This window comes from Psittacula echo (genome assembly GCF_963264785.1).
Source record: "Psittacula echo genome assembly, chromosome: 7".
In the NCBI taxonomy this organism is placed as follows: domain Eukaryota; kingdom Metazoa; phylum Chordata; class Aves; order Psittaciformes; family Psittacidae; genus Psittacula; species Psittacula echo.
Genome location: NC_137740.1, coordinates 44,535,009 through 44,560,696, shown reverse-complemented (window position 1 = coordinate 44,560,696; position 25,688 = coordinate 44,535,009). Strand labels below are relative to the sequence as shown.

The window sequence follows — 25,688 nt, the reverse complement described above, 5'->3', positions numbered from 1 at the left end:
TCTGGTAAAACTTAGTCCTTCAGAAAATATGCAATGTAACAAGATGCTATTTTATTCAATTTAGAAAGAAATAAAATGTTCATACGCCTTCTGAAGCAATAAAAATGAAAATTAATTTGTTATGACAGCATATAACAAGATTTTGGAAAACAGTATCTTCTGGAGATTTTTCTTATAAATAATTCCTCTCAACTTCTTCAGTCCTGTCCCACACTGATCTGCAGTATCAATACTATGTTGGACTCCTGTTCAAACATTTGGCATTGTTAATCACCACAATGTTGATTAGATTTTCTCAATTTAATTTTCAGCAGCCCAAAATTAGTACGTTATTTGTAAGCTGCTTGGTGTTTATTATAGAGTTTATCCATTAAAACAAATAAATCTTTTCAGTGCCACTTGCTTCAGTTGGAATCAGGACACTATTTACAGTTCCTACCCAAAAAAAGGTTTCAAGAAAGGTTGCATAAAAGGTTACTTTAGAAGTTGTTTTAACAGTTGTGGAACTATGTACAAAAAGCAACAAAAGTAACAAAAAAATCGCTGGGTGAAAGTGGTTTTAGTGTCTTGCTGGGAGAGTATGATTTATAGAATAAAAATGTTTGAGAAATATCTTTCTATATGTACTTGTTTTCACACTCTATCCAGCACAGATCTTCTAGTAAACAAAGCAACTCAGAAGGTTGCCTTTTTAAATCCTTTATTAAAATTAGCATCCCATGAGGTTTTCTTAGAAATATAAAGTCCCCACAAGAAAGATTAAAAAAAATTATACAAATTATGCTATACAGCATTTATTATGAATTCTCCAATAGATATACACTGACATTTTCCCATAAATGTAAACCAGTATGTCATACATAGGATGATAGTCAAATCAAGGAAATCAAAAATGAATCTGAATTTTCTCATTTACATCCTAACAATAAAATTATTTCTCTTTTTGCTATTTCACACAACTTTGTCTATCCAGCTGCTGTTATTTTATGCAAAGTAAACATTTGTTTGGTTTTAGGAGCATGAAAAAATGGATGAAATCTGGCTAATTTCAATGGCAATGTAAAACAATGCTCACTGGCAAAAAATACCATTAAAGAAGCAAAAATCATCTAACATGCAGTATTCATGTCAGCACAAAGTTCCTTTTTGATAATAAGCTCTCAATCAGATTGGCATGAAAAAATAGAGAGTTTTTTTCTTCTTCTTTTCTTTAACTACAAATAATTAAGGGTAACTACTTACAGTTTACTGAACAAAGTACAAGCTAGTCATGACTGACATATATTTGGATTCATTTTCTCCATAATGTATAATGTCAGATTTCTCTATTTTTATCCAAATTACAACCCATAACTGAGTATTCATTATCTATTGAATCTTATGTGTAGGATCATTTACTTTTTAATGAAGTACCAAAGTACCAAATTACGAAAACAAAACTCCACAACAGAAAATGTTCCCTAGCTTACAAACAAAAATTAAGCTTCCACTTTTAATTAGAAATATGAGATCAAAATCAGGTCTAATATAACTGGCAAGATCTCAAATCACATGTAAATACCTTGTTAAAAAGTTATTAATGACATTTGTTACTATCTTATAAATTTCTGAGCTTGTCAAACTTGCCTATTAAAGAATATTCATGTTTATGCCTACCTGTTAAAAAGCAAAAAGAAAAATTTAAGAATAATATTATTACTAAAAGTCTGAAGCAATCGGGACACTGATAGTCATCCAGAATGGGAGGGAGAGAAAGTGGGAAAATATGGAGATAGCAAAAATTGCCTTTTTGAGGCATGTACTACAAAACGGAGAGTCTAATACTTCTGTGGGCAGAAAAATGAGTAAAATAATATACTTCCAGAAATACGAGAAGAACCATCATTAATACTAAGCAAGGAGTGTTTCTTAGCATTTTTTTTATTTGCTACACAACATAGAGCGAGACTGAGAAGTATTATTTAACTGGATAAGGAAATCCACAAATAAACTGAGACCAAACAGGAATTACCACCAAACACCATCTTAGATATGGAACAAACAAAATCTCAAATATCATTCAAGGTAGGAGATAGCAGAGGTGATAACCATACTCTGCTACCACACTGGCACAAAACAGACAGAACTTACTTTGACTTTAACATCTTGAAACTACAACACAACTCCTTCCTGCCCCCCACTTCTCACCCACCCCCAGTTTCCTATGTTTATGCCATTTCTTAATTGGTAACATTATTTATTATTAAGAATAATTTCTCATCTGAACTGTACGTCATCCCACTTTAGAATGCCTCATCCATGTTCAGTGAGTAAAGTTCCAAAAAGTTACTGGTCAGCCCTCCAGTCACAAGGTAGGGGGACCAAAGAGCACATAGCTGCCAGATGGGCAAACAAGAGCTCTCCATGGAGTTAATGTTAAAGGAGGTATAAATCACTTAAATTTAAGAAAGAGCACAGTAGTACATACACTTTTGGCAGCAGTTAAAAGTAAAGCTGTAAGTTGCCAACTAAGTAAAGGTTGAAATCCTTAATTAGACATCAAGATAGAAGAGCACATTTCAGAACTAGAAAAACCTTAACACTAGGTTTCAAAATCAGAAAAATTGGCTTTCCTGTAACTCAAGGAGGGTGGGGGAAAGAGTTATTTGCTTTTAAAAACATAAACCTGTTCCAAATAGGTGTAAACCCTTTAAAATACCTTACATATAAACCTGCTTCATATGAAATGGAATGGAATAGGAAAGAAATTGTGTCACTGTGTATGCTGCTGACAATTCCATTTTTATTTTTTTATCACACAAGTCATTAAGCACTGCGGCTTTCAGGCCAAAAGCAACCTTGAATTTTTACTTACAACTCTGGTAAAACTTCAAAAGTTTCATATTTTTGTAAATGTCTGGGAAACACACGCTTGGTTTATTACAACATCAATGAACCAGTTCACTGACATATCTGCATCCGGGCAACACTAAGCATTCATGAAAGAAGAGCAAGCCAGAAAACTTATTTCCTGATAATGGACACTATAACCCAGCCTGATTGACAATTTTCAACACAAGCTACCACTGTTACTTGAAATTGTGCAATCCAGCAAAATATCTCACATTTAGCGGCAGCAGAGAATCCAGGTAACATGGCAGTGAAGCTGGACAGCTAGCCTAGCATTCTAGCCCAAAGCAGATTCTGGTGTCCATTTGCCAAAATTGTTTATTTCATTTCATATTCAAGTCTGAATATAAAGTCATAAACAGTTTTTACCCTGTCTGAAGAAAGATGCAGAGACATGTGCAAGCTACTGTTGCATAAATAACGGCTTGAGTTTTAGCATCTAACTTGACTGTTATCATCCATCACAGTAATACTATGGTAAGTAAAGTAAGCTCTTCATGTAAGTGGACTTCCCCCCCTCTTACTCCTTCCATTTCACCTTCCTTTCTTTGCTGTGAGAGATCACCAGATGCATGAAAGATTGAAACAAACTCTCTGTGCAGAATTAAGCACAAGCCAAGAACTTCTGTCATTGCTGAAATCAGCAGATTGAACATTAAATGGTTAAAGATTTGAAATCTCAATGATTATTCACCCATTTGTAAAAGGAAATATTTTTTTCTTTCCCTTCATCCAGCAATATCAGGACGGTCTATTGATACTGTTTTTACAAATAAATACATTTGGCAAAACACGCTTGTTTCCTCCTACTCATGAACAGACAAGTTAGAAAACCCCCAGGTCTAACTCAACATATCTCAATTTTATAAACATTTTTCCATTTTATTTTAACATAAGAGGTCACATTAAATTTGCTTTGCTGGTTGTACACACCTCAAACAGCAGTAAAATACAAATAACATGGTAGGGATATTGCAGGAGAAAAGAAAGGGTGCAGATGGCATTGCTATGAGATGAGAATTTGTGTCTACCGATGAAAATACTTCCTAGACTGAAACCTTTTGCTAATCATTGAATTATTACAATCAGCGAGGTATTTTTATCTCCACTGATTCTCCAGCTCCCCCGGGACAGTCGCTGTGTAGCAGCAGCAGCAGGCAGCCAAGGTGACAGGACTTCACCCACCGTAGCTTAGCAACAAGCAGCCTTGCCTGGGCTGAAGGACACAGGGAGCAGAACAGCGCAGCCCAGCTGCCCTTGGCACCCACCATAGGTGCAGGATCCATAGAGTGCTCTTAATGTCCTATTCCTCTCCAGATGATGGGAAGGGTTCATTTTCCAGCTATTATCGGTGGGATTTTTGTCATGAATCCTCTTTGCTGATAGATAACAGATTCAACCATGGAAATTACTTTGCTTTTGAAGCAACTACAGGTCCACTGCTAACCAGCTTGGTAAGTTTTACTTCAGAGAGCTTAGGCAGGACTCGTGCTCCTGCCATACCCCAGAAGCATGAAGGACCACAACCTAACTAAAGTAAAGGTGATGAAGTGATAGGAGACAGTATTATTAGTAGCACTTATTAGTACTTAGCAGTTATCTTATGCAATATCAAGAGACCTGTGTACGGTTTGGGAATCCCTCTTTGTAAAGAATTGTTCCACGTTATTAGGTCTTTAAATTATAGGTTCTCTATTATTAGATTTTACTATTTCAGGTGCTTCTCTGGATCTTACAACAAAGCTGTATAAGCAGACTTCATGCTCATAGCATTTAATTGCTTTGCATGTGCATCAGTTAATGCATGGATGATTCAAACAATTAAGACCTAGAGGTGCTGACTGATTTCCATTCATTCAGAACCTAGGAAAATCTACTGAAATAAAGTAATGATTCTCAGCTGCACTCATGCAGTTTGAAATCATGCAGTCTGTCTTCTGAAATACAGAAAGCATGTAAAACTTAATTTTTAACATTCCTTTGATCTGAGGTTTAAAATACAGCTACAAACAAGGTTTCACATTTATACCTTTGGACTATCAATATCAAATTAATGTGTTTTATAGCATATTTTAATACTGCAAGAACAGTTACTTTATGGATGGCTATATAAGCAGTAATTCTTCCAAATGATGGATTACAACCAAGAAAGTTTATTTCATTCTTAAAAAATAAAAATCAACTAAGCATTCAATCACTCAGTTGAGACAGTGCCAATAATTTCCCCAAAGAAAACCAGTGTAAGGGAAGAAAATACAGTGTCCATTATTTATTTGCCTAGTGCAGACGGATTTCTTTGGAGAAATCCAATTAGCTCTGTCATTTGTTATCATTAGATGGATCTATTTCAAACAGCAAAAGAAATACTTTGTTTTCAGAATTACATATACACACAAAATGGAAAAACAGATAAAATAGTACACTTATTACAGGAATAAGATGATTCTGAATTTCTAAGAGTTGAAGTATGATTCAAGATAAACTGAACAATTCTTGTCATTCAGTGTCTTTCACTGTAATGCAAGTACAGTTTTCTTTAACACTGTCATTTAAATTTTAGAAGCTAGATAAATAGAAGTACTTGTAAATAATCAGCTACTCATATTCAGAATGAATCCTGATTTTTTAGGTTCATTTTAAGGAGATAGAGACCTTTAATGAGTAGGGCATTCTTTAACACGAACTCATAGACTTAAAGTTACTGAAATGTGAGGGTAATTTTGCAAGATAGATACCTGAAAGTTAAAAAACTTTTAGGGCTGCATCAAAAGGAGCGTGACCAGCAGGTCGAAGGAGGTGATCCTGCCCCTCTACTCTGCTCTCGTGAGACCTCACTTGGAGTATTGTGTGCAGTTCTGGTGTCCTCAACATAAAAAGGACATGGAACTGTTGGAACAAGTCCAGAGAAGGGCCACGAGGATGATCAGGGGACTGGAGCACCTCCCATATGAAGAGAGGCTGTTCAGCCTGCAGAAGAGAAGGCTGCGTGGAGACTTCATAGCAGCCTTCCAGTATCTGAAGGGGGCCTACAAGGATGCTGGGGAAGGACTATTCATCAGGGACTGTAGTGACAGGACAAGGGGTAACGGGTTCAAACTTAAACAGGGGAAGTTTAGATTGGATATAAGGAAGAAATTCTTTACTGTGAGGGTGGTGAGGCACTGGAATGGGTTGCCCAGGGAGGCTGTGAATGCTCCATCCTTGGCGGTGTTCAAGGCCAGGTTGGATGAGGTCTTGGGTGACATGGTTTAGTGTGAGGTGTCCCTGCCCATGGCAGGGGGGTTGGAACTAGATGATCTTAAGGTCCTTTCCAATTCTAACTATTCTATGATTCTATGAAAACAAAACAAAGAAAAAAACCCACAAAAGAAAAAACCCTAAACAACAACAATACAAAACAGAACAAAAAAAAAAAATAGGCAAAAAGGGTTTTTACTGGGGCCTTTTTTTTTTACTGGACACTTTTACAGGCCTTACCAGTAGGACAAAGGACTGAACTCACACAGAAAGTGAAGTAGGAGGTCCTGTCAAAGTAGTCCAAGACACATTGCCATGACAGTGACTGATGTATAAATCAAAAGACATCAACTGCAAAACTCTACAATTATGAAACCATTTTTGAAATGTGCTGACTTATATTTTTAACTTCAAGATTCAGTATGTTTTCACAAAGAAGAGGTTACATTCAGTGGCTGATAACAATTAAGAATAATTTTTTTTTATTACTGCAGCTTATACATCAAGTTCAAAACCTTTTGTTATCAAGGCAGACCCATTATACCTATATGAAGTTTTTTGTCTAATTAGTTACATCTTACATATACATATTCTGATTCCTAAAGTCTGCACGTTTCACTTAAATGTTGTGAGGCACTTCTAATTTGTTAACTAATGTTAAGATACACTTTGTGAATCTACATGATAGCATTCATGGATCATTCAAATTTCTTGTTCCAAAATACTTCAACAATCCAGATGCCTGCAGTAAGTTTAATTGCAGAGGAATGGAGAACTGAACAAAGCCGACCTTTTCCATAAACACTGTGTTTCTCATCCACCAATGGTGAAGCTCTTAGAGCAGTCATACACCAAGACTGACTTCTTTTCAGAAGATGCACAAGTGACCTGTAAGGAGATTCTCCTGGAGAAGGTTCATTCTGTGTACATAGCAGACCAAGTTACAGAAGTCAGTGACTGCATGGGATCCAGAGGGGCAAGAAGAAACAGACACAAATATGGATTCTTACTTCCAAAAATGCCATTTACCCAATTCCAAAGACAAATTTCTTTACTTCAGCCAAGTCCAGAGATGGTGTTTTGCTAACAATCAAATATTGACTTCAGTAAACAATCAGCTGGGAGAAAGCTGGATGTGCATCAAACTTCATAGTCAGCTGACTTGGCATCCAGGGTACAATGACCAGAAAAAGATTTCTGCATCTGTAAGCTACTTTAATTAGGAAAGAGCATTCTGTGAAATATTACAGAACACAAAATTAGAACTGGTCCATATTCACACAAAATAAGAGGAATTTTATGTTGACAACTTGATGATTACATTCAGCTTTCAGTTTCAGCAGATTTTTCAGGGGAAAATAAGCAGACTACAGATGGGGAAAATATTGGAGCTGGCTCAGCAGGGTTAATTCTGGCATGATGCTGCATTACTAGTCAGCTGCAGTGCCTCAGCACCGCACTCCAGGGACCAGAGTAATTGGGTATGGAGCTGGCAGGGAGTCAGAAACTTTGTTAGCTCCTGATCAGCATTAACCATTCTAAATAAAGCTCAGCTCTACAGACAAACGTAGGTGATTCCACATGATCCTCATCGGTATCCTGGAGTTTTCTTCCAAGAGAAGTATGCTATTTCCCCAATAATAAAAATAATGGAAAGTGATTACTACCAGAAGAAACATTTTCTCCAAAGATGTCCCATTCCAATTTCATCGCTTCTGTACACACTTCCCTTTTCCCAGAACACATACAAGCAAAGGAGGTTAAACAAAATAATATGTAGAAGAAAGCAGACCCTTTACGTTGTTGCAGGTGCACAAATAAAAACCCATGATAAAATAAAAATTCAAATGTGCGTTTGGTGTGCTTGTTACTACAGAGGAAAAAATGTTTCATTATAATGAGAAGAGCTTTAAACATTACTGAGTATTCTAGAAGTTTCTAGTCTACACAAGAGAATGTTTCCAGAGGCACAGAACCACTCTGCAGAAATTAAGACAAACTAGATGAACAATCCACTAGACTAACATCCTGTGACAACATAAAGTGGGAAAAGCAAAAATAAAAGGGAGATCAAATTAGGACCTTGACACAACTAAATACAAGAACAAAATCAACCGGATCACTTGATCATATACTAAATACCTTCTAGAATAAATCTGAAATGAAAGTAAATTGGTATCAGCAGGTGAAAAACTACAGAACTTATCAGCTCTGAAGAGCACCTCCGAGTTCTAAAAGGCCACCATATTATTAGACCGTACAAGAAAGTTTGTACTACCTTTGAAATGAAGATTTTGTGAAGATTTTGTGAAGATTTTGTGAAGATTTTGTGAAGATTTTGTGAAGATTTTGTGAAGATTTTGTGAAGATTTTGTGAAGATTTTGTGAAGATTTTGTGAAGATTTTGTGAAGATTTTGTGAAGATTTTGTGAAGATTTTGTGAAGATTTTGTGAAGATTTTGTGAAGATTTTGTGAAGATCTACATTTTTCTCATAATATTAAGAGATTTGCAGGGTGAAGAGGGAATGTTTTGGGTTGGGTTTTTTTCTTTTTTCCAACATTATAAAAATACAGAAACTCTTAGCATTGGAGAAACTTTTTTAGAAAATTTCTAGGGACAGATTATAAATCAAGGCTTTTAATACCAAGTTTCTAAACCTTTAGATCAAAAAGACAATGTTAACAGATCAGGAAGGAGACAAGGAAGAAAAAGAAGGGCAGGGGCATGATTTTTTCCTACATCTTTCAATTATTTGTGGCCAGCACTATTTTATATTAATTGACCAATCATGCAGATATCGATCACTACTGATCCAGTACACAGTAGCTGAAAGCAATGGAAACAGTCTTTATTACGAATTTAAATATGCTTGCAGAACAGACTCATTTCTTTCTTCACTCATTCATCTTGACTCATATCAAATCTTCTATCTTCACATAGAATCAGACATAGAACCCACCCTATATGCACAGTGAAAACACAGAAGACAAGGGTAGCTAGGACAAACTGTGCTTACCACATTTATACAGCACAGAAAATGATGCGAGGTTTTAGAGCAAGGCATCTGAGCTGCACTGCTGAAATCACTTAATTTCAGAATACCTGAACAATCTGGACATAACTGATTGTTAATGAGAAATAAGGTTCTTTTAGAATGTCACAGCACCACTACCCACTGTCAAAACAATTAAACCCAGCTGGCTCACCATTTTTAGTGCATTTATATATACAGTATCGTTGTAGATAACTATTTAAAATATTGCTAAGAAAAAGTTACAGTTACACAGCTTCAACAACAGATTACTCAAAATCTATTTCAAAAACTATACAAAAATTGCACCTGAGATTTTACTTACACTACCAAGGTGCACTGAGTTATCTCAAGTATGCAAAGAGAAGAAAGCTGCTATATGGTCTACTTGATTAAAGCAAAGCAAGAAGCAGAATTGTGACACTAGTAAAAGATGCACAGTACATTTTTCATCTGATTTTTTCTCTAAACTATCTGCTTCTCATGTATTCTGATTCGTATTTTGAAGCCAAAAATTAGTTCTTACTATTTCTATTCTTGTGAAATCCTACAGCAGATGTCTAACTATCTCTGCTTCTATATTATAGAGCAATGCTGTTTTAAGAGAAAGTGAAATTTAGAAACCCTTACAGATGGCTAAAAATAATTTGAGTTGCTGAATCCCATTGAACAATGGTACATAACATAATAAGAATACAGAAACTCATAATCCTTTCATACCCCTGAGAGTCAGAAAGACACCTGGAACACTATGCAGCATCATTAATGCATTTATTCGGACCTGGAATACAGGCAGGTGCTGAAGAAAAAGCGAAGTCAAACGCTCTGAGATACATTACATGAATTCACCTATCTGAGACATAGAAAATTCAAACCAGCTATCATTTTACTTATACCTAAAGAACAGTTAACAATGAAATGAAAATTCCACATGCCCATTGAAATGCAATTCAAGAAAGAAAAGAAGCCACCAGGCCTTTTCAGCATCTGAATCCTCTTGTTCTAAAAGCAAATAAAAATAATTTTTAGAAGTTAACTTTATTTATGCAACTCAGAGTTAAAAGGCATCGACAGAAGCTATAGAAATCACATCCCTGTAACTACAGTGAAAAAATCTGAGGCACCGAACAGATGCCTAAGCATCAAATAAACTGGGAATTGAACAGATGTTTTCCTTATAAAGGTGGAACAAAACCAGGAAAACATAGATTGCTTTCTAATGGTTGCTTGTTGTATCCATTTACTCACCTAGCTACTATTTTCAAAATTATTCCAAACACTGCAAAGGTCAAAGGCAAGGGCAGCTTGGTGGTTCAGGAGCAGCACCGCTGTAGATGTGAATGACAGACTAGGACCTCAGCCCAATTCTTCCTTTCCAAACTAGCAAACACAGCAATGCACATATCCCTTGCCCTGAGTATATTTTGTACTCATAGTATTATACTAGTATATTATACTATTATATATATATAGTATATTATATATATATAGTATATATACTAGTATATTATACTATACTCATAGTATATATATTATACATATATATACTCATGTATAGAATCAAAGCTTCTATAACTGCCAAATTCCAGAACACAGCCACAAGTGCTCTGTGATAAAGCCTGAATGTATTGATTTCCTCATTCTATTATGAATATCCATGGCAAAAATTTCAGTTTATCTGCTATACAAGTTTAATATTCAACTCATAGTTTAACTTCTGTCCTTTTCTCCTGATGCTGCCTGTATTTCAGGTCTTAAGAAATGCAAACATACAATATCATGTTCTATACTGTTCTTCATCCCACTTATTTCATGAGAATTTATTATTCTACTCATCCCACAAGTCAATGACTGCAACCAAACCAGTTTCTGCACTGAAACGTCCCTACACCAGCTTTTGTTTCCTCTTGGCTTGACACTATTGTCTTCAGAAAGAAAGCAAATTCTCCTAAAGTAAGGCGTACAAACTCCATCAGCAACTTTCCCATGAAACTTTTCTTGTTAATACACTGGGAAGACCAAAAAATGAGAAAAGTGAAGGTCAGTAATGGAAAACCAGCTGGATTATGAAGGTAGCTTGATATTTATAGGACAAAAAAGAATTTGGTGCAATGAAAAAGGAAAATGCTTTGGATATAGAGAAAGTATGGAAAAAGGTAACTAAATATTTTATTGAGCAATGTAAACCACAGGTTCTAGCATAAGAAATGCACAAAATCTACATCATCTCAGCTCTGCCAAAGAGATGATTTTTTGCTTATTCCACTTCCAACTGGCAGCATTTTCAGATCTTAGTTATTAGTTTCACTGATGTTTATTGCCATAAATAAACAGGCAAGTTACTACAAGATAAAAGAGGAGATGAGCTTCTCTGCATCAGCTACTTTAACACAAATACTTATGTGCACATACTTGCATAGTTGTGCCCTACAGGAAACACACATACACCATCTCAAATCCATCTTCAGTTAGTGTAGCATTAACACTAACAGCATAAACATAACAATACAGGTAGCAAATTTGCACCCAGATCTTTGAAGTCTTGCTGTCATGCATCCATATATTAAAGTTTTCCAAAATCAGCCTAACACCTTTAAAATTCCCTTGAAAAACATCAAAAGTCTCATCTGCGTTATTTTAAAAAGAGAAAAATCAACTGTGCAGATCAACAATTGATGCTCTAAAGTTTTACAATTTTCTCCAAAATTAGATTAGGTAATGGCAACTTTAACATCTAAATCAACACATACTCAGGAACTTTTTCCATTAGATACCACTGTACCACACTTCTTACAGTTGATAGAAACTTCTGGATGAACACAGAGGTTATCAGAAAGTGACAACTCATTGAGTAAAGAGAGGTTTGTGCTGATATCTCTGATGAGGAGGCCAAATCCCATCTATGTCTCTGATGGAAGCTTTCTGGTGAAGCCACACTCTCTGCTGTAGCACTAGTGCTCTGCTCAAAGATCTGGGAGCACAGCACCTTGAAGCCCTGAGCTGCAGCCCTGCTCTCAAAGCTAAAGAGGAGAATTTCAGAGCCATAAGATTGCCAAGGTAACTTGAAGTTCTCGAGAATTCTTAGCTTCACAGAACTTCCTTGCTTACTGTCAAGGAGCTTGGAAGAGCTTCTACCAGCCAGCAGCTCTCAGGTCTCAACAGCTGCCTGCATTAAAGGCCCAGCCTCCCAGTGGAGTCTACTATCACTTCCTAGCCAAGGAGCTCAGAAAATCTGAGAACACAGAATAGAACTGGATGTGAGCGTATATTGAAAAAGAAAAATTACATCCTCAGAACTAGAAATCCCAAGTTGGAAGCTGCTGCAGTACTGATTACAAAGTAAAAAGCATATACATCACGCAGAAATCAATGAAGATGCTACCTTTGTGTTTGTTCTAAGTCACTTACACAATAAGGTTTGCTAGCACATTTATCATTCCAGAGTATCCTTCAATTGACTATCTCATATAAACATAAAAAAAAAGATTAAATCTCTCACTAATATGTTATAGTAACAGAAATTCCCATATATTCTTAAACCAAATATAGAGAGGTTTTGGTCCATACCCCAGTTTGCTACATGCTTCTGCTAGCAGAAGTGGATGACCAGAGGGCATACCTGTCACTGATAAATCTATCACGCTGTTGTTAAGCAGGCCTTTGTGAAAAGGCATATCTATGGCACAACTATAAAAGGCATAACTGTTATTCTGTCCTTTCTCACTCACCTGCAGAAAGTGTTAAAAATTGGTGTTGCAAGTGAAGCCGTTTAATTGGGGATAAAGATGTTTTAGAAGCAAGAGGCACAGCTGGCTTTGCTCCTGCATTCATTCAGCTTAGAGAGTTTCTTTGCTACATATCAGGAGCACCAAGAAACCCAAGCTCAAATGGTTACTCAAATAACTAGTCCTAAACTTACATTAATTATTTTTATAGACAAAGAAATGACTGAGTTTACTTCACCTTGAAGAGATATCCGTTTCCTACAGCTCTTTAAAGATGTTCAATATTTTTGGCATGCTCTATTCAAGCCAGATCCCTCCGCACACCCAGAAAGATTATCAAAAATTTCTGTATCATCAACCCAGTACCTTTCCATTACTTTTAAGAGGCAATAGCTAGCCAAATATTAACATTAGAGCCCTATTACAATTATGTAAATTAAGTCAATTTGTCCTTCCTTCAATTAAACATGTTAATTTCCCAGAGGAGCCAACACCATTTTCTTCAGTTGTCACACATGCCATCAGCACACAGTATGCTGTAGACTCAAAGAGAATTCATCAAGTATCTGGTCTTGCAGAACCTACCTAAACCTCATGTAACTCAACTCACTGAAATTCAAAGGCATTCTCAAATGAGAAAGTTGCTCAGGTCTGTACATACAAGAACACAGCCTTTGTATTCCATAGTAACAACACACGCCAGAAAACAATTCTCCTGCAACCAGACAGCAGAATTAGCACTCTCAACGCAAAAAGCGCTTAGCCCATAAATAGTTCAACTTCTGCATGGCCACCTTTACTCCCTTCTGTTCAACAACATTCAGTTATATTTGCCTGAAGATTAGATTACAATAGAATTACACTTATATAGCCAATCACAAGTTATTAATGACTGTCCAGTCTGTAAGAAAGCAAAGCCATATATTTTGGTTTGCCATTAATGAGATTCATTCATTAATTTGTTTTGATAAAAGGTATTTAGCAATTTGCCCAATTTCGTCAGCAGAAGAAACCATATATACGTTAAAAGTTTAAGAACAAAAATACAAATAAAATTCACATGATTTGTTGAATTTAGAGCACAAATCATTAGGGCTGAAAAAGAAACATAAGAATTGCCATATAGTTCATGTTGAGAGTTCTTGTCCTTATTAACAAATGCCCCTACCAAATACTTCAAAGGGAGATCAAAACAGCACACCAAGTCTGGAAAACTACAGAAAATTGTCCATATATTTTTTCTTTACCCACATTGATTGATTGTTAGCTGATGTCCAGAAGAATTTTGCTGTCTCATTCCTGTTGTTTGTTAGGCTTATTATAAAGGACTGTCCCTATTACAAGATTACTTTTTATTCAGACTTTTCTTGCTTGTCTCTGTGTAAATGAATAAGTTGCTTCTCCCAGGTTATTAAAATCTTTCCACATCTACTAATCACTTCTGATGTCCTTTCTCTAGGCTATATCTATTTCTGCCCTCGCTCTCTTGTATGTAAGTTTACCTCAGCTTGATTTCACAGGATTAGGTACTACTTATTCATAGAAGGGAACAGAATTCTAAAACAGCTTCAGTTCTCTTGTGATATTATCTGCACATCTTTAAATTATTTGCACTTTGAGTACTCAGGCTCAATGAAGATTATTCAACATATTACCACCAGAACATATGGGTCCTCCTCCCAGATAATTACAGCTTACTTAGAATATGCATGGTTAGCTGAAATTATTCCTTCTCTAGTGCATTTGTCAGCAACAAGCTCCAGCTTTATTAGGTCCAGTACAAAGGACCACATAAGGGCAACCTAGGCTGAAAATGAAGCTTGTTGTAAAGAAAAGGAATCATATCTTGTTACTCTTTTTACAGCTGTTCCTGAAGATACTCAAACCAACAATACAGTTGCTGTTGTAACTAATACATGAAGTACAACAAAGTTCCTAAAAACATTAACATTCAGTGACCTTATCTCAGTATAACAAACCTACTTTCACTTGCAAATTGAATCCTGTTCTTACCTTATTAAAGAGTACCTTGTTCACAAACACCTTTGTTACTGAAGTCTTTGAAATACTAAGCATTGATCTATTGCCCCTGCTTTCAGCGGGAAAGAACATTATGAAACTAATCTGTAGACTGCTAGCCTGAATATTTGGCAGACAAAGAAACAGTCTAAATGGTTGGGTTTTTTTATATTTTTTTTTTAATAAGAAGGCTTTTTTCCGTTCGATTTAAATATAGGCCACTGACATATAATCCAGAATCTGGCATTTTAACACTATGCTTGCTTATAAAGTGCTTTTCACTTTATATTCTTAAAGCCTTCATACACATTTACAAATTAACCTTTGAAAACCTAGAATTATGTGAGTTTATAGAGGAGAAATCTAAGGAAGAAGGTGGTAAGAGCTTTGCCCAGAGTGACTCAGCAAAGCAGTGAGAATCCTGAGCACCAAGCCCTGATATTCCCATTCCTAGTCACAATGTATTGCTTTCAGACTTTTCTAGAGAGTTTACAGCTTTTTTTTTTCCAGGTTTACAGCAGAATTAACACTAAATAACGCAGTATAATTGTTACACTCACTACAGCCTGTATAATTGTAAAACAAACCTAGGCAAACTTGAAAATTAATATAGGACGGCAATATGTATTACTGAAACCAAACAGGTTACATATGTGGCACACAAATAAGCTTTTGAATGCAGGAGTGCTTCCTTCTAAGAGAGCACACTCAATCAGGAGAACAAAGTAAGGAGTTTTTTTTATCAAGCAAACATCACTTTCCTCAATGTGCATCTCCATGTGCATTTCCACTGTTACAAAATCACTGGAAAATTGCAACAATTGTATTGCAGTTCAAGATATTTTTCCTAATTAACAAAAAATATATAATTTGGTTTGTGTAGCTCATATTGATGAGTGACAATTTTCTCTCCAGAGAACATCGATTTCAGTGGTTTTTACACTATTCTCATAAAACATAAATCGACAACATATCCAGAAACAAAGTTAAACAAAACAATTTTTTATTTAAAAATCAGAGACCTAATTAAAGACTCTTACAAATTATGATCTACAACATCAAATACATATACTAGACTGCTTTTGCCTTCAGATTTTGACCTAAGTGCCACTAAGAAATTTTTAATTACATTAGCCTTACTCTTGCTAACCACTATGCTTTCAATTGACATGAATGCACTTTAAATATGGATGCTTTCATTTGGGAACCACCGCACCGCAATCAGACACCTCCAGGAGGTTTCTGGGCTCAGTTCACCAAAACTTAAAAACAAAATAAATATAAAAATAAGAAACTGTGGATATTATTGAAGCCTTCCCTCTAACGCAGTTGTCAAAAACCAGGTAACCCCTCAATATACATAAAAATTGGGATTTGACACTGTACAAAACAGACTATGTTATATTAACCAGCAACCAACAGGAATACTGTTATATCAATCTATTCAGCTCAGAAAGAATGCTGAAGAAAAATATTCCGTACATGCACAGGGAAGGAAGAGTGGAATAACTCACTTTTGAAAGGGAAAAATACAACTGGGAAATTCAATTAAATTGAAAGACAGAAGATAATAACTAATAAAATTATGTTTTCCATGCAATTAATCTGTTGGATTAATTGGAACACAAATGTATCACAGCCAAAAAGAGTTGATATGAAAAAATGAGGAACTTGATATTTAACAAGAACAGAGTGAGCTATGAGAGTAAGTACCAGAAAAAGAGAAAAAAAAAAAACCCTGCCAACCTATGTTTAGGACCAAGTGGACACTATTTCCAGCAGACTCATGTCTGCCTATTAAAATCGAATTTCTTGCATCATCTAAGATTTCTGGTCTCATGATCCCACAATTAAGCTGAAATCCTGCTACATGCCACTTCTAAACTTACTGATCTCAAGCAATAGTTGCCTTCTCAGAAAGGCAGTAAGTAGAACATGCTATGGGAGCCCTCAAAAAGCAGGGAGCATTTCGGTCTCTGGGATGAAGTTATATAACTCCAGTATATTAAGCAATATTCTCTTTTATCTGTTTTCCCATCCATTTTCTGTTGTTTCTTGTCTTGTATTCAAGATAAGGTACTCTCCTAGTACATTGAGAACCTGCCCCAATAAAGAGGATTTCCAAAGCTACATAATATCAAGTTAGATATTTCAAAGGAAAGAAAAACAACATTGGTTTTTAAACAGGTATATTGCTACATAATTCTCTCTGATCAAAGAACATGTACTGCAATGAAAAATTACTTATGTGAAAGGTGAAGCATCTTAGTATAGCATATCTTCTGCTATTACTCAGCTACTTTATACCTGATCCATCCTTCAGCAGTCTCTAACCACACAAAAATATATTAAAATTAACACCTGAAACTTTCAGTTATATGATGGAATTTTTCAGAACCAAATTATTTGCACTATGTAAAGACCTGACTAGCATTTAAAAAGAACTATTTTGACCAGATTTAAAGGGAGTATTTCAAGACATTGAGAGAGAAAATGCAAAGATTCACAAAGGTTAATGTGCAGACAATACCATGATAATAACCACTTACATAACTGAGACAGTTTGGGCTATTACATTATTCCAGTTTTATTCTACAGAAATTTATAATACATTTGTTTAAAGCACATAGCAACAATCACAGCACAATTCTTTATTGATTGCTTTAGAAATTACTTAATTATAGTTCTCTTGCTAAAATATTTTCACATTATATGCTTCAAGGCAAGGTGCTAATTTGAAAAGCTTAATTTTCTGACTGGAAATATATTTCTACCACATTTAGAGAAAACACATGTTATAACAGCTAAAATAAATTGCATGGAGAAACTATTTTTCACATTCATTTATTCTGTCCTAATATTCCCCATATTCAATACCTCACATCGCCACACTGCAGAACTTCCTCAGTTCCATGGCAACCATAGAGATCAAAGTTCATGAGGTACCCAAACAATACTTCACTTACAGATCAGAGGAACTCACAGGAAACAAATAATATCCCTCAGTCCTGTGTGACATACAATTGTTGCCTGAAGAAAAACCCCAGGAATGACTATGAAAAGTGAGTATACTAATCTGTGACTAGAGAAGCTGTAAACTAAGTGGCTTGAAATTAACAGTAAAGATTTTTCAGATAGCTAATAGTAATACTGCCATCTTTGAACTCCTTCTTGAACACAAGTTTGTCAGCTTCCAGGTACAGTCTAGACTTGATGTAAAACGTATATGTATAACAACATGGAAATATTTTCAATATCCAGCAAAGGGGAGGCAGGAACAGGACAAAAGCAGTAGGAAAATGCAAAATTGGGAGGGTAAATAGAGGTGTGCATATATATACAGAATCACAGAACAGAATCATGGTTTAGGCTGGAAGGGAACTGAAGGAGTTCTCTGGTCCAAGCCATGCTCAAGCCAAGGCTAATAATAGGCTGAGGTGCTTGGGGTCTTGGGCACTCAAGACCCAAATCTCCAAAGGTGGAGCTACCACAGCTGTTCTAAGTGCCTGTCCCAGTGTTTCACCATCATTATTTTGAGGAGTGATGGTAGATTTTTTCCTTAGATTTAACAGGAACTTATATACTATACTACATACTATATATATACTTATATACTATAACATGTATGTCCCCTCTTGTCCTTTCACTGACCATGTCTGAGAAAAGTCTTGCTCCGTCTTTATGACCACCCATTAGGTAGCTGAGAATGGCACTTAGTTCCTCGTTAGCCTCCTCCAAGAAAAACAAACCAAGTTCTCCCAGTATATGCATCAATGCAAATATTTAAATACTGCAACTTGAAAGCACTGCGAGAGTTAGTAGAGTTAGTCAGCAGGAAATGACATGGTACCTCAGAAGTCAAGCTAAACTACATTCAAATAATCCAAGAAAACTCCAGGGCATCTAACAAATACGCAATTTACTCATGTCCAAGATAAGAAAGTCAATAGAATGGCCACATAACAAAACACGTGCATCACAATAACCACATAATTTAAGTATATACCCTTCATTAATGAGTGCAGAAGGGAAAAAAATAAAGCGTTTTGAATTCAAGAGTTATTTAGAGATCTTTCAGGAGGGATGTCATTACTTAATAGAAAACAGGATCTTGTGAAGAATTAATCAGGATACAAATGTGAAGGCAATTTAGCAGTGAGATTAAAGAATGTCCTTTTACACAGCATTGTCCAATGCAACCTGAAATAACCTGGCCAATGAAATTTTGTACCACTTATTCTGAAGTATTAGATCAGTGAGTCAAGAAACAATAATCCTTCTTTCTGCAGCAATTTGCTAACCCTAGATTTCTGCATTCAGCATTAAACAGCACATTATCACCAATGTACTGGGAACAGAAATAAATTCAAAGAAAAATAAAAAACAGGAGGGGGCACAGAGAAGAAAAATAATAAAATCACTGCAGTGTAGTCTACGAACATTCAAAGACAAGAATAAGTTCACCTGTCATTCAAAAGTATGAAAAAAGGGATAGAATGAAGAAAAGCAGAATCAGGAAGAAATGCAGGAGTGAAAATACATAAATAAATCATTCTAAGAACTAAATTTAAAAGATAATCTATCTTAAAGTCTCTCAGTGTAAAGCTCAGAATTAGACAATTTCAAATTCCTGCAGAAAGGAACTATAATTCACTATAATTTTGTACTGTTTCCTTTGGAATACGTGTGATTTCTTTACCGAAATTGAAGTTCAAGATACTTCAACACATAGAAATACAGTAAAGAGAAGTGGGGAAAAAATTCACATCCATGAAAAGAAATTCAGTTAAAGCAACGTCCCACAATGTGAAACAATCCATAACAAAACACACATGAAGTTTGCAAAGGAAAGTATATTCAAACTCTAAGTAATGTGAGAAACATGCACATGCATAATTCATGGGAATGGCACGGGAATATTAAGAGGACCTGTAATTTCTGTTGTTAAATAAATAATGAGTTACTAGAGCAATTATAAGATCATGCAATTGGCTTAAGTCCAAGTTAAATTAGTTACTTGGGGATAGGAAAGCTGTGGACTTTTAGAAGCATCTCATGTGTATGTGATGTCAAATTTCTTTCTTTTCCAAGCCAGCACCAGCATCATTAAGTCCATCAAAACCAGTTACGCTAAATCTTCAGTAGCAAAATCTGTGGGAAATGTCCAACTTTGACTGTTAGCAGTCCTTCTACATTAACAACTTCACTGTGCCCAGTTGACTTGAAGGCACATTTAGTACAATTTTTTTCTTCATTCTACGTCTCAAAACATCTGAGCAGATTGGGCAAAACATTGCCTTCACTACAAGAAGTAACCTGGAAGCAATTCTACATTTTTAGTGAAGTACGGTTCCCAAAGATCTTCAGTCCCATCAAAAATTACAAAAATGCAAATTTACCTTCTATGATCTGGGTATGTAAGCATAATGTTTCCTGTTCTTTCTTTCCCCCCTCTTGGCATTCCCCTCTGTGAGTCCAACTGTTCAATAACAACCCCAGCAGCAAGATGACTGCCCTCTGTCTAAATATATCTAAATAGTCCCCTGATTTAACCCATAGATGAAAAAATTATCATTATTTAAAAATCCTTATAATTATTTACTGTCATTGAATTAGCAAACATGACTGAGTTTACATTTCTTTGTAGAAGTTTAAGCTGTAAGGCATCTGTTAAGGTGCTGGGCATCCAAACAAAAAAGCAATACAAGAATTAATGCATTTGTACAATATTTATTTCCTATTACAATAAAATGAGGGGAAAAAGATCAACTGTGGATATATTGTGTTTATATGACCCCTTTAAAAATAATAAAAAAAAAACAAACCACTGTCTGTTTTCTAGTTAATTAAAGTTACAATTCAAAACCATATTAACTTTTTATAGGTAACTGGCACCCCTACTTCCACTGCTGACACAATGGTTCAAAGTAGCATTCATTCGTTTTTCAGTTTTCCTTGTAAAGGTCATTGCTCACTGTTTGATAAAAAGAAACACGATGTGCAACATTTTAAGCCTCCTCTTATTAGTTAATAAAAAGCATAACTGCTATGAAAATATTGCCTTTTTATTTTATTATAAACACAATTAAACCCAGTTCCCCAGGTGCAACACTTCACAGGAAGTATAGTGCCTCCTGCATTACATTTTACTAAATCAGTAAAAGGGTCATTAATCTTTTAGTTATGGATCTCAGACTTTTAAGTCTAACAGCAACAAGCAGAAGCAAACACCCAGCGCTCTCTTTCTCTCTCTCTGTTGATAGAAAGATAGCAAACGTTTAAGACAACAAGACCCACAATTAGCCAGAAAGAAGCCTATTTAATCCACTTTCATCTCTCTAGTTTCACAGAATCTCATTACAGTAAATATTTTTGCTTTCATTGTTAGGCTGAATCAGCTGAGACATTTCAAGGCAAGCACAGAACTCCGTGCATAGTGCTCCTACTTTACAAAGACTTTTACACTCACCTACACATTAAGTCTTCAGTGAATGCATTATCCCTTTCATCTATTCAACTGTGTAGTTCAGATACTACGCAACCAAGGAAAATTTAAGACAGGGGGAAAAAAAAAAAAAAAAAAAAAAAAGCAGACTGAATTTACTTTAATTCATTTGCTTCTGTGTCAAATCCACTTAAAACGGAAAGCACTGGTAAGAAATGGTAGCCAATCCGTAGAGCCTTTTGTACGCTGCTGTTGCAGAAAATAACCCATCATATACATATATGCAGAAAACAAACCTCTGTGTCCCTGGGCCTGCTTTCCCTTATCTGAAGATATGGAAGACTAAGTTTATGTGAATTTCTGAATGTGACAACAAGGATTTCCACATCCTTAACACTAGAGACAAGAACAAAAATATCTTCACGTGACAAAAACTAAATTCGATTACATTATTACATTAAACCCCCATACTACCAAGCATGTTAGAAAGATTGTGCCTACTGCCTCTCCATATTTTAAATCCTTATCCCTACTCTGAGCATTTTGACATCCCAGAATTCAAAACCAATCCAAGAAGCATCAGAAACGTGGGAGCAAGGGCTCCTAGTCTAAGAAAATGACAATGGAGATGCGATTTAACAATTCGTAGTCAGTGTAATACAGTATCCACTTCCAAAGAGCATACTTTTCACCTTAAAATAAGCCAGTACTAAGTAAATTGCCAGGACCAGACCGTGGGGACTGACTATAGTGCTGAGATTAACCTGGAAGGCGCCGGCCGAGCTCAGCCCCATCCTCATTCACTTCTAACTGAGCCCTACCAGCCACCTGTCCGGTCCATGCCCGGGGCTCTTCGCTCGGCTTCGAACGCGCCGCTCGCAGCACCGGCACCCGCTTTACGCGTCCACCTGCACGAAGCGCTGCCGGCCCCCGGAAAGGCCAGGGGGGGCCGGGGCTGCCCTAGGCGGCCGTTAACTGCACCGGCGGCTACCGCGCCAGGAGCCGGCGGGAGGAAGCGGCCGCGGGCGGGGAGGGGACCGCGGCCCCAGGGGAACCGGCACCGGCCGCCGTTCCCGGCAAGCAGGTACCGCAACGGCTCAGTGCGGAGCGGAGTGGGGCAGGGACGCCCGCAGACGGGGTAGGGGCTAGGCGGACTGAGAATGGGAGGGAGCCAGCCGCAAACAGAGCGGGGACACACAAGGGCAGGGACGAGCACAAGGACGGAGGGCGGGAGGAAGAGAGGCGCCGAGGCGGGGGGCACGGAGGGCGCTCTGGGCGCGGCCCTTACCTGGCAAGAGGTGCCGGTGACCCCCGCGGGGCAGGCGCAGCTGTAGGCGGCCGGAGGCTGGGGCAGGAGCAGCTGGTGGCGGCGGGTCGCGGCGGGGCTCCGGGCCGGCAGCGGCGAGCAGGTGCCGTTGTTCCGGCAGGGCTGGCTGAGGCAGGGGTCCCGGTCGGGGGGCGCGGCTGTGGCTGGCCCGGGAAGGCAGGCGCGGTGCTGGGTCAGGGCGAGCAGCAGGAGGAACGGAGCGGCTCGGGGCATGGCGGCGGGGCGTGCTGGTGCGGGTGCCGCTCCGCTGCGGGCACCGGCGGGGAGGGAAGAGAAGAGGAGAGGATGGAGGCAGCGGCTGCCCAGCTACTCCCTACCCCTGTTCCCCGGGCAACGGGCGGGCGGGGACTGGGCGGGGAGGAGCCGGCAGCCGCGCCGTCGTGTATCCGGCAGGGGGCAGCCGCGCTTCCGTGCGCAGAGCGTCTGGGCTCCGGACCTTGCAGGCGGCGGTGAGGGTCCTTGTCCCGAGTGCGGTACCGGAGCGCACAGCCTGGCGTTATTTCTTCCCTACAGCCAAGGCGGAGCTCGGCTCGGGCCGGACTGGTCTGCGCCCGCGCCCCATCTGCCATGGGCGGGGGAACGGCGGCCGGGCTGCGCCAGGCTGCTGGGGCCCGGGTACCGGCACTGCGCGCCCAGCCCGCTGGTTTACAACGGGATCAGCGCGCTAATAAACCGCCCGATAGGCATTGCTGGTCTGCCACTGCCTCCAGTTGGCGTGGCGGGTGTAAACAGCAGCGCACCCGGGACAGGAAAACCCCTGGAAGAGAAACTCCGTGTTCAGGACCATTCACCGTTTGCTTCTCATTTACTGTTTCCCAAGTGTAATCTGTGAACAGTTACCTTGAAGTTCCTTTAAAACCCAAGCGGGGAGAGATGGAAAGCATAAAATGAATCCTGTCATTTCCCATACTGCAGAAAAGCTGTGGCTTTTCTGAACTGAGGTCATCTACAGCTGAATTTTAAAAATAGATTTGTATTTTGCTAGGCATTTGAATTTTTTTTGTCTTTCCGCTGGTTAGAACCAAGATACATGGTCTGTAAATCAGGTAACAGTAGGAAGATAACCCACAGTCTCTGGCCTTCTCTTCATTTGGTTCTGCAAAATGAAGTGTTTAAATCTCTCGTAACTAATGACTTTTTGTATATCTGTCATACAAAACGAGGGGATTGCTGGCAGTAACATGCTACAGCTTTCATAAAACCCCACACTTCACATACAGCTGAAACGTGTATCCCGAGTAGAAATGACAGGGGATGCTAATTGAACTGGAGGTTCAGCAGGGGTTCCAGCAGGCCTGACCATGGAACTCTGTCCCCACATGGGGCTGACGTGAACTGCCCCTGCTCCTCCGCTGTCCTGCCAGACCCCTTGTTCTTGCCCCTCTGGTTCCTCCCTTCATCCTCCCAATGCCGCCTCAGCTCCCACCACCACCACCTCCATTGAACTGGATCCACCTGTCTTCCCCCTATTCCAGACACCCGTGGGTTCCAATGTTGACTACAGTCTGCAGGAACTGTGGTAATATAAGTAAAAACCAGTCTTCATTATGTATGTTGAATTAAGTTGTTTGCTTATTTTACAACACTCTTCTGCTTAAAGTTGCTTTTTCTACCACTCCTTGCTCACCAGAGCCCATCACATGCTGTAACCAAACAAACCTGCTGCACCCACCAGACCAATTCTTCTTTACTGATCATTATCAAATGGCATATCTCAGTGGAATATGGGGACATGGAAGACATCCTTGCAATTTGAAACTACAGTACTACTCATTGTTCTTCAAGCACTTTTTTTCCCCCAGTCAATAAATATTCTTACTAATTTGCTCAGCTCATTCCTAAAAATGCCATGGAAAGCAATGCCAAAGGCTTTGCCCCGTCAGGTTATAATAACCATTGTATTCCATTCCCAAAATTTGTGGCCTTGCTCTACAAGAAAATAATTTGATTTGACATGATCTGTTCTTGATAAGTTCACAGAGGCTGCAACTTGTCTCCTTGTTATCTTCCAAGTGCTCTGAAATAACTTGTATATATATCCCAGGGTGCTGTGGCAGTTGCTGTCAAAGCAGCTGGGCTGTAATTCTGTCCCACTCAATAGAAACATTTGTCCTTTTCTGATCTCCTAGGGCTTCACCCTTCCACACAGGCTGTCAAAGATAGTAATTAATAACTAGCTTCAGGCCGTTCTTCAAACATCTTTTAGAACAAATCATCAAAACCAGCCAATTTGAAAGTTGCTTTACTCCCTAACCTGACCAAGCTTTCCTTTAGCTCAATCTCTTCTCCTGGCTGATGCTAACCATGTTGACCAGCTGAGTGACCTTCATAAGAAACAGGATGCCTGAAGAGGCTGGTTATGTAGTGCCCCTATTTTTTAATTGTTGTTGGTACCCCCAAACTGTTCAGTAATTCTGGTGCAAGTCTGGTCTGTATCTGAGCCTTTTAGTAGTAAGACAATATAGGTAAGTATTGGTAAAGATGGTTTCAAGGCTGAGAGCTAAATAATGAATTCTGTTGATGTAATAGCATGGCATTTGCAGAAGAGAACAACTTTAAAAATAAGCTAGTAAACCAACAGGGCAGGCTATAACATGGTGTTCTGAGTCAGACTGGACATAACTGTATAACAAGAGTGTCCTTAGCATTTTACAGACTATATAAGCAATGTTTGTATTAATATTTCCTTATGAAAATGGCAATTTTAAACCATAAACCAGAAAATATTACGCTTACTTAATTAGCTAGTGATTTTCCAAAAAGTTATATCTTCTTGTGCACATTAATGTTCCAATAAGCATAGTTTAAATAATTTTATAGTCAGCTTTCTGTAAACAAACTACTAATCTTAGTATTCAGTAAGGATTCAAGCTGCCTGCCTCAGTTATACTTGCTAGAATTTGAATTGTATTATCAGTCTAATAGCTTATTAGTGTGGCTTAGATAAGCCACATTACAGCTTAACTCTTTATTTTGATGGAGAAGTACTCATCCTCTAGTGGCTTGGAGATTT

The 25,688-nt window shown here is 38.0% G+C and overlaps 1 protein-coding gene across 1 annotated transcript in view; it reads right to left on the bottom strand.

The window, feature by feature from the left end:
- Positions 1 to 22,888, bottom strand: part of DNER (delta/notch like EGF repeat containing) — a gene marked incomplete at both ends in the record, with an annotated part of 127,974 nt that extends 105,086 nt beyond the window's left edge. The window contains one exon of the mRNA XM_080623440.1: positions 22,637 to 22,888. Within this exon, the coding sequence (XP_080479566.1) occupies positions 22,637 to 22,888 (252 nt within the window). The remainder of the gene's footprint in view (positions 1 to 22,636) is intronic.
- Between the last annotated feature and the right edge of the window lie 2,800 nt (positions 22,889 to 25,688).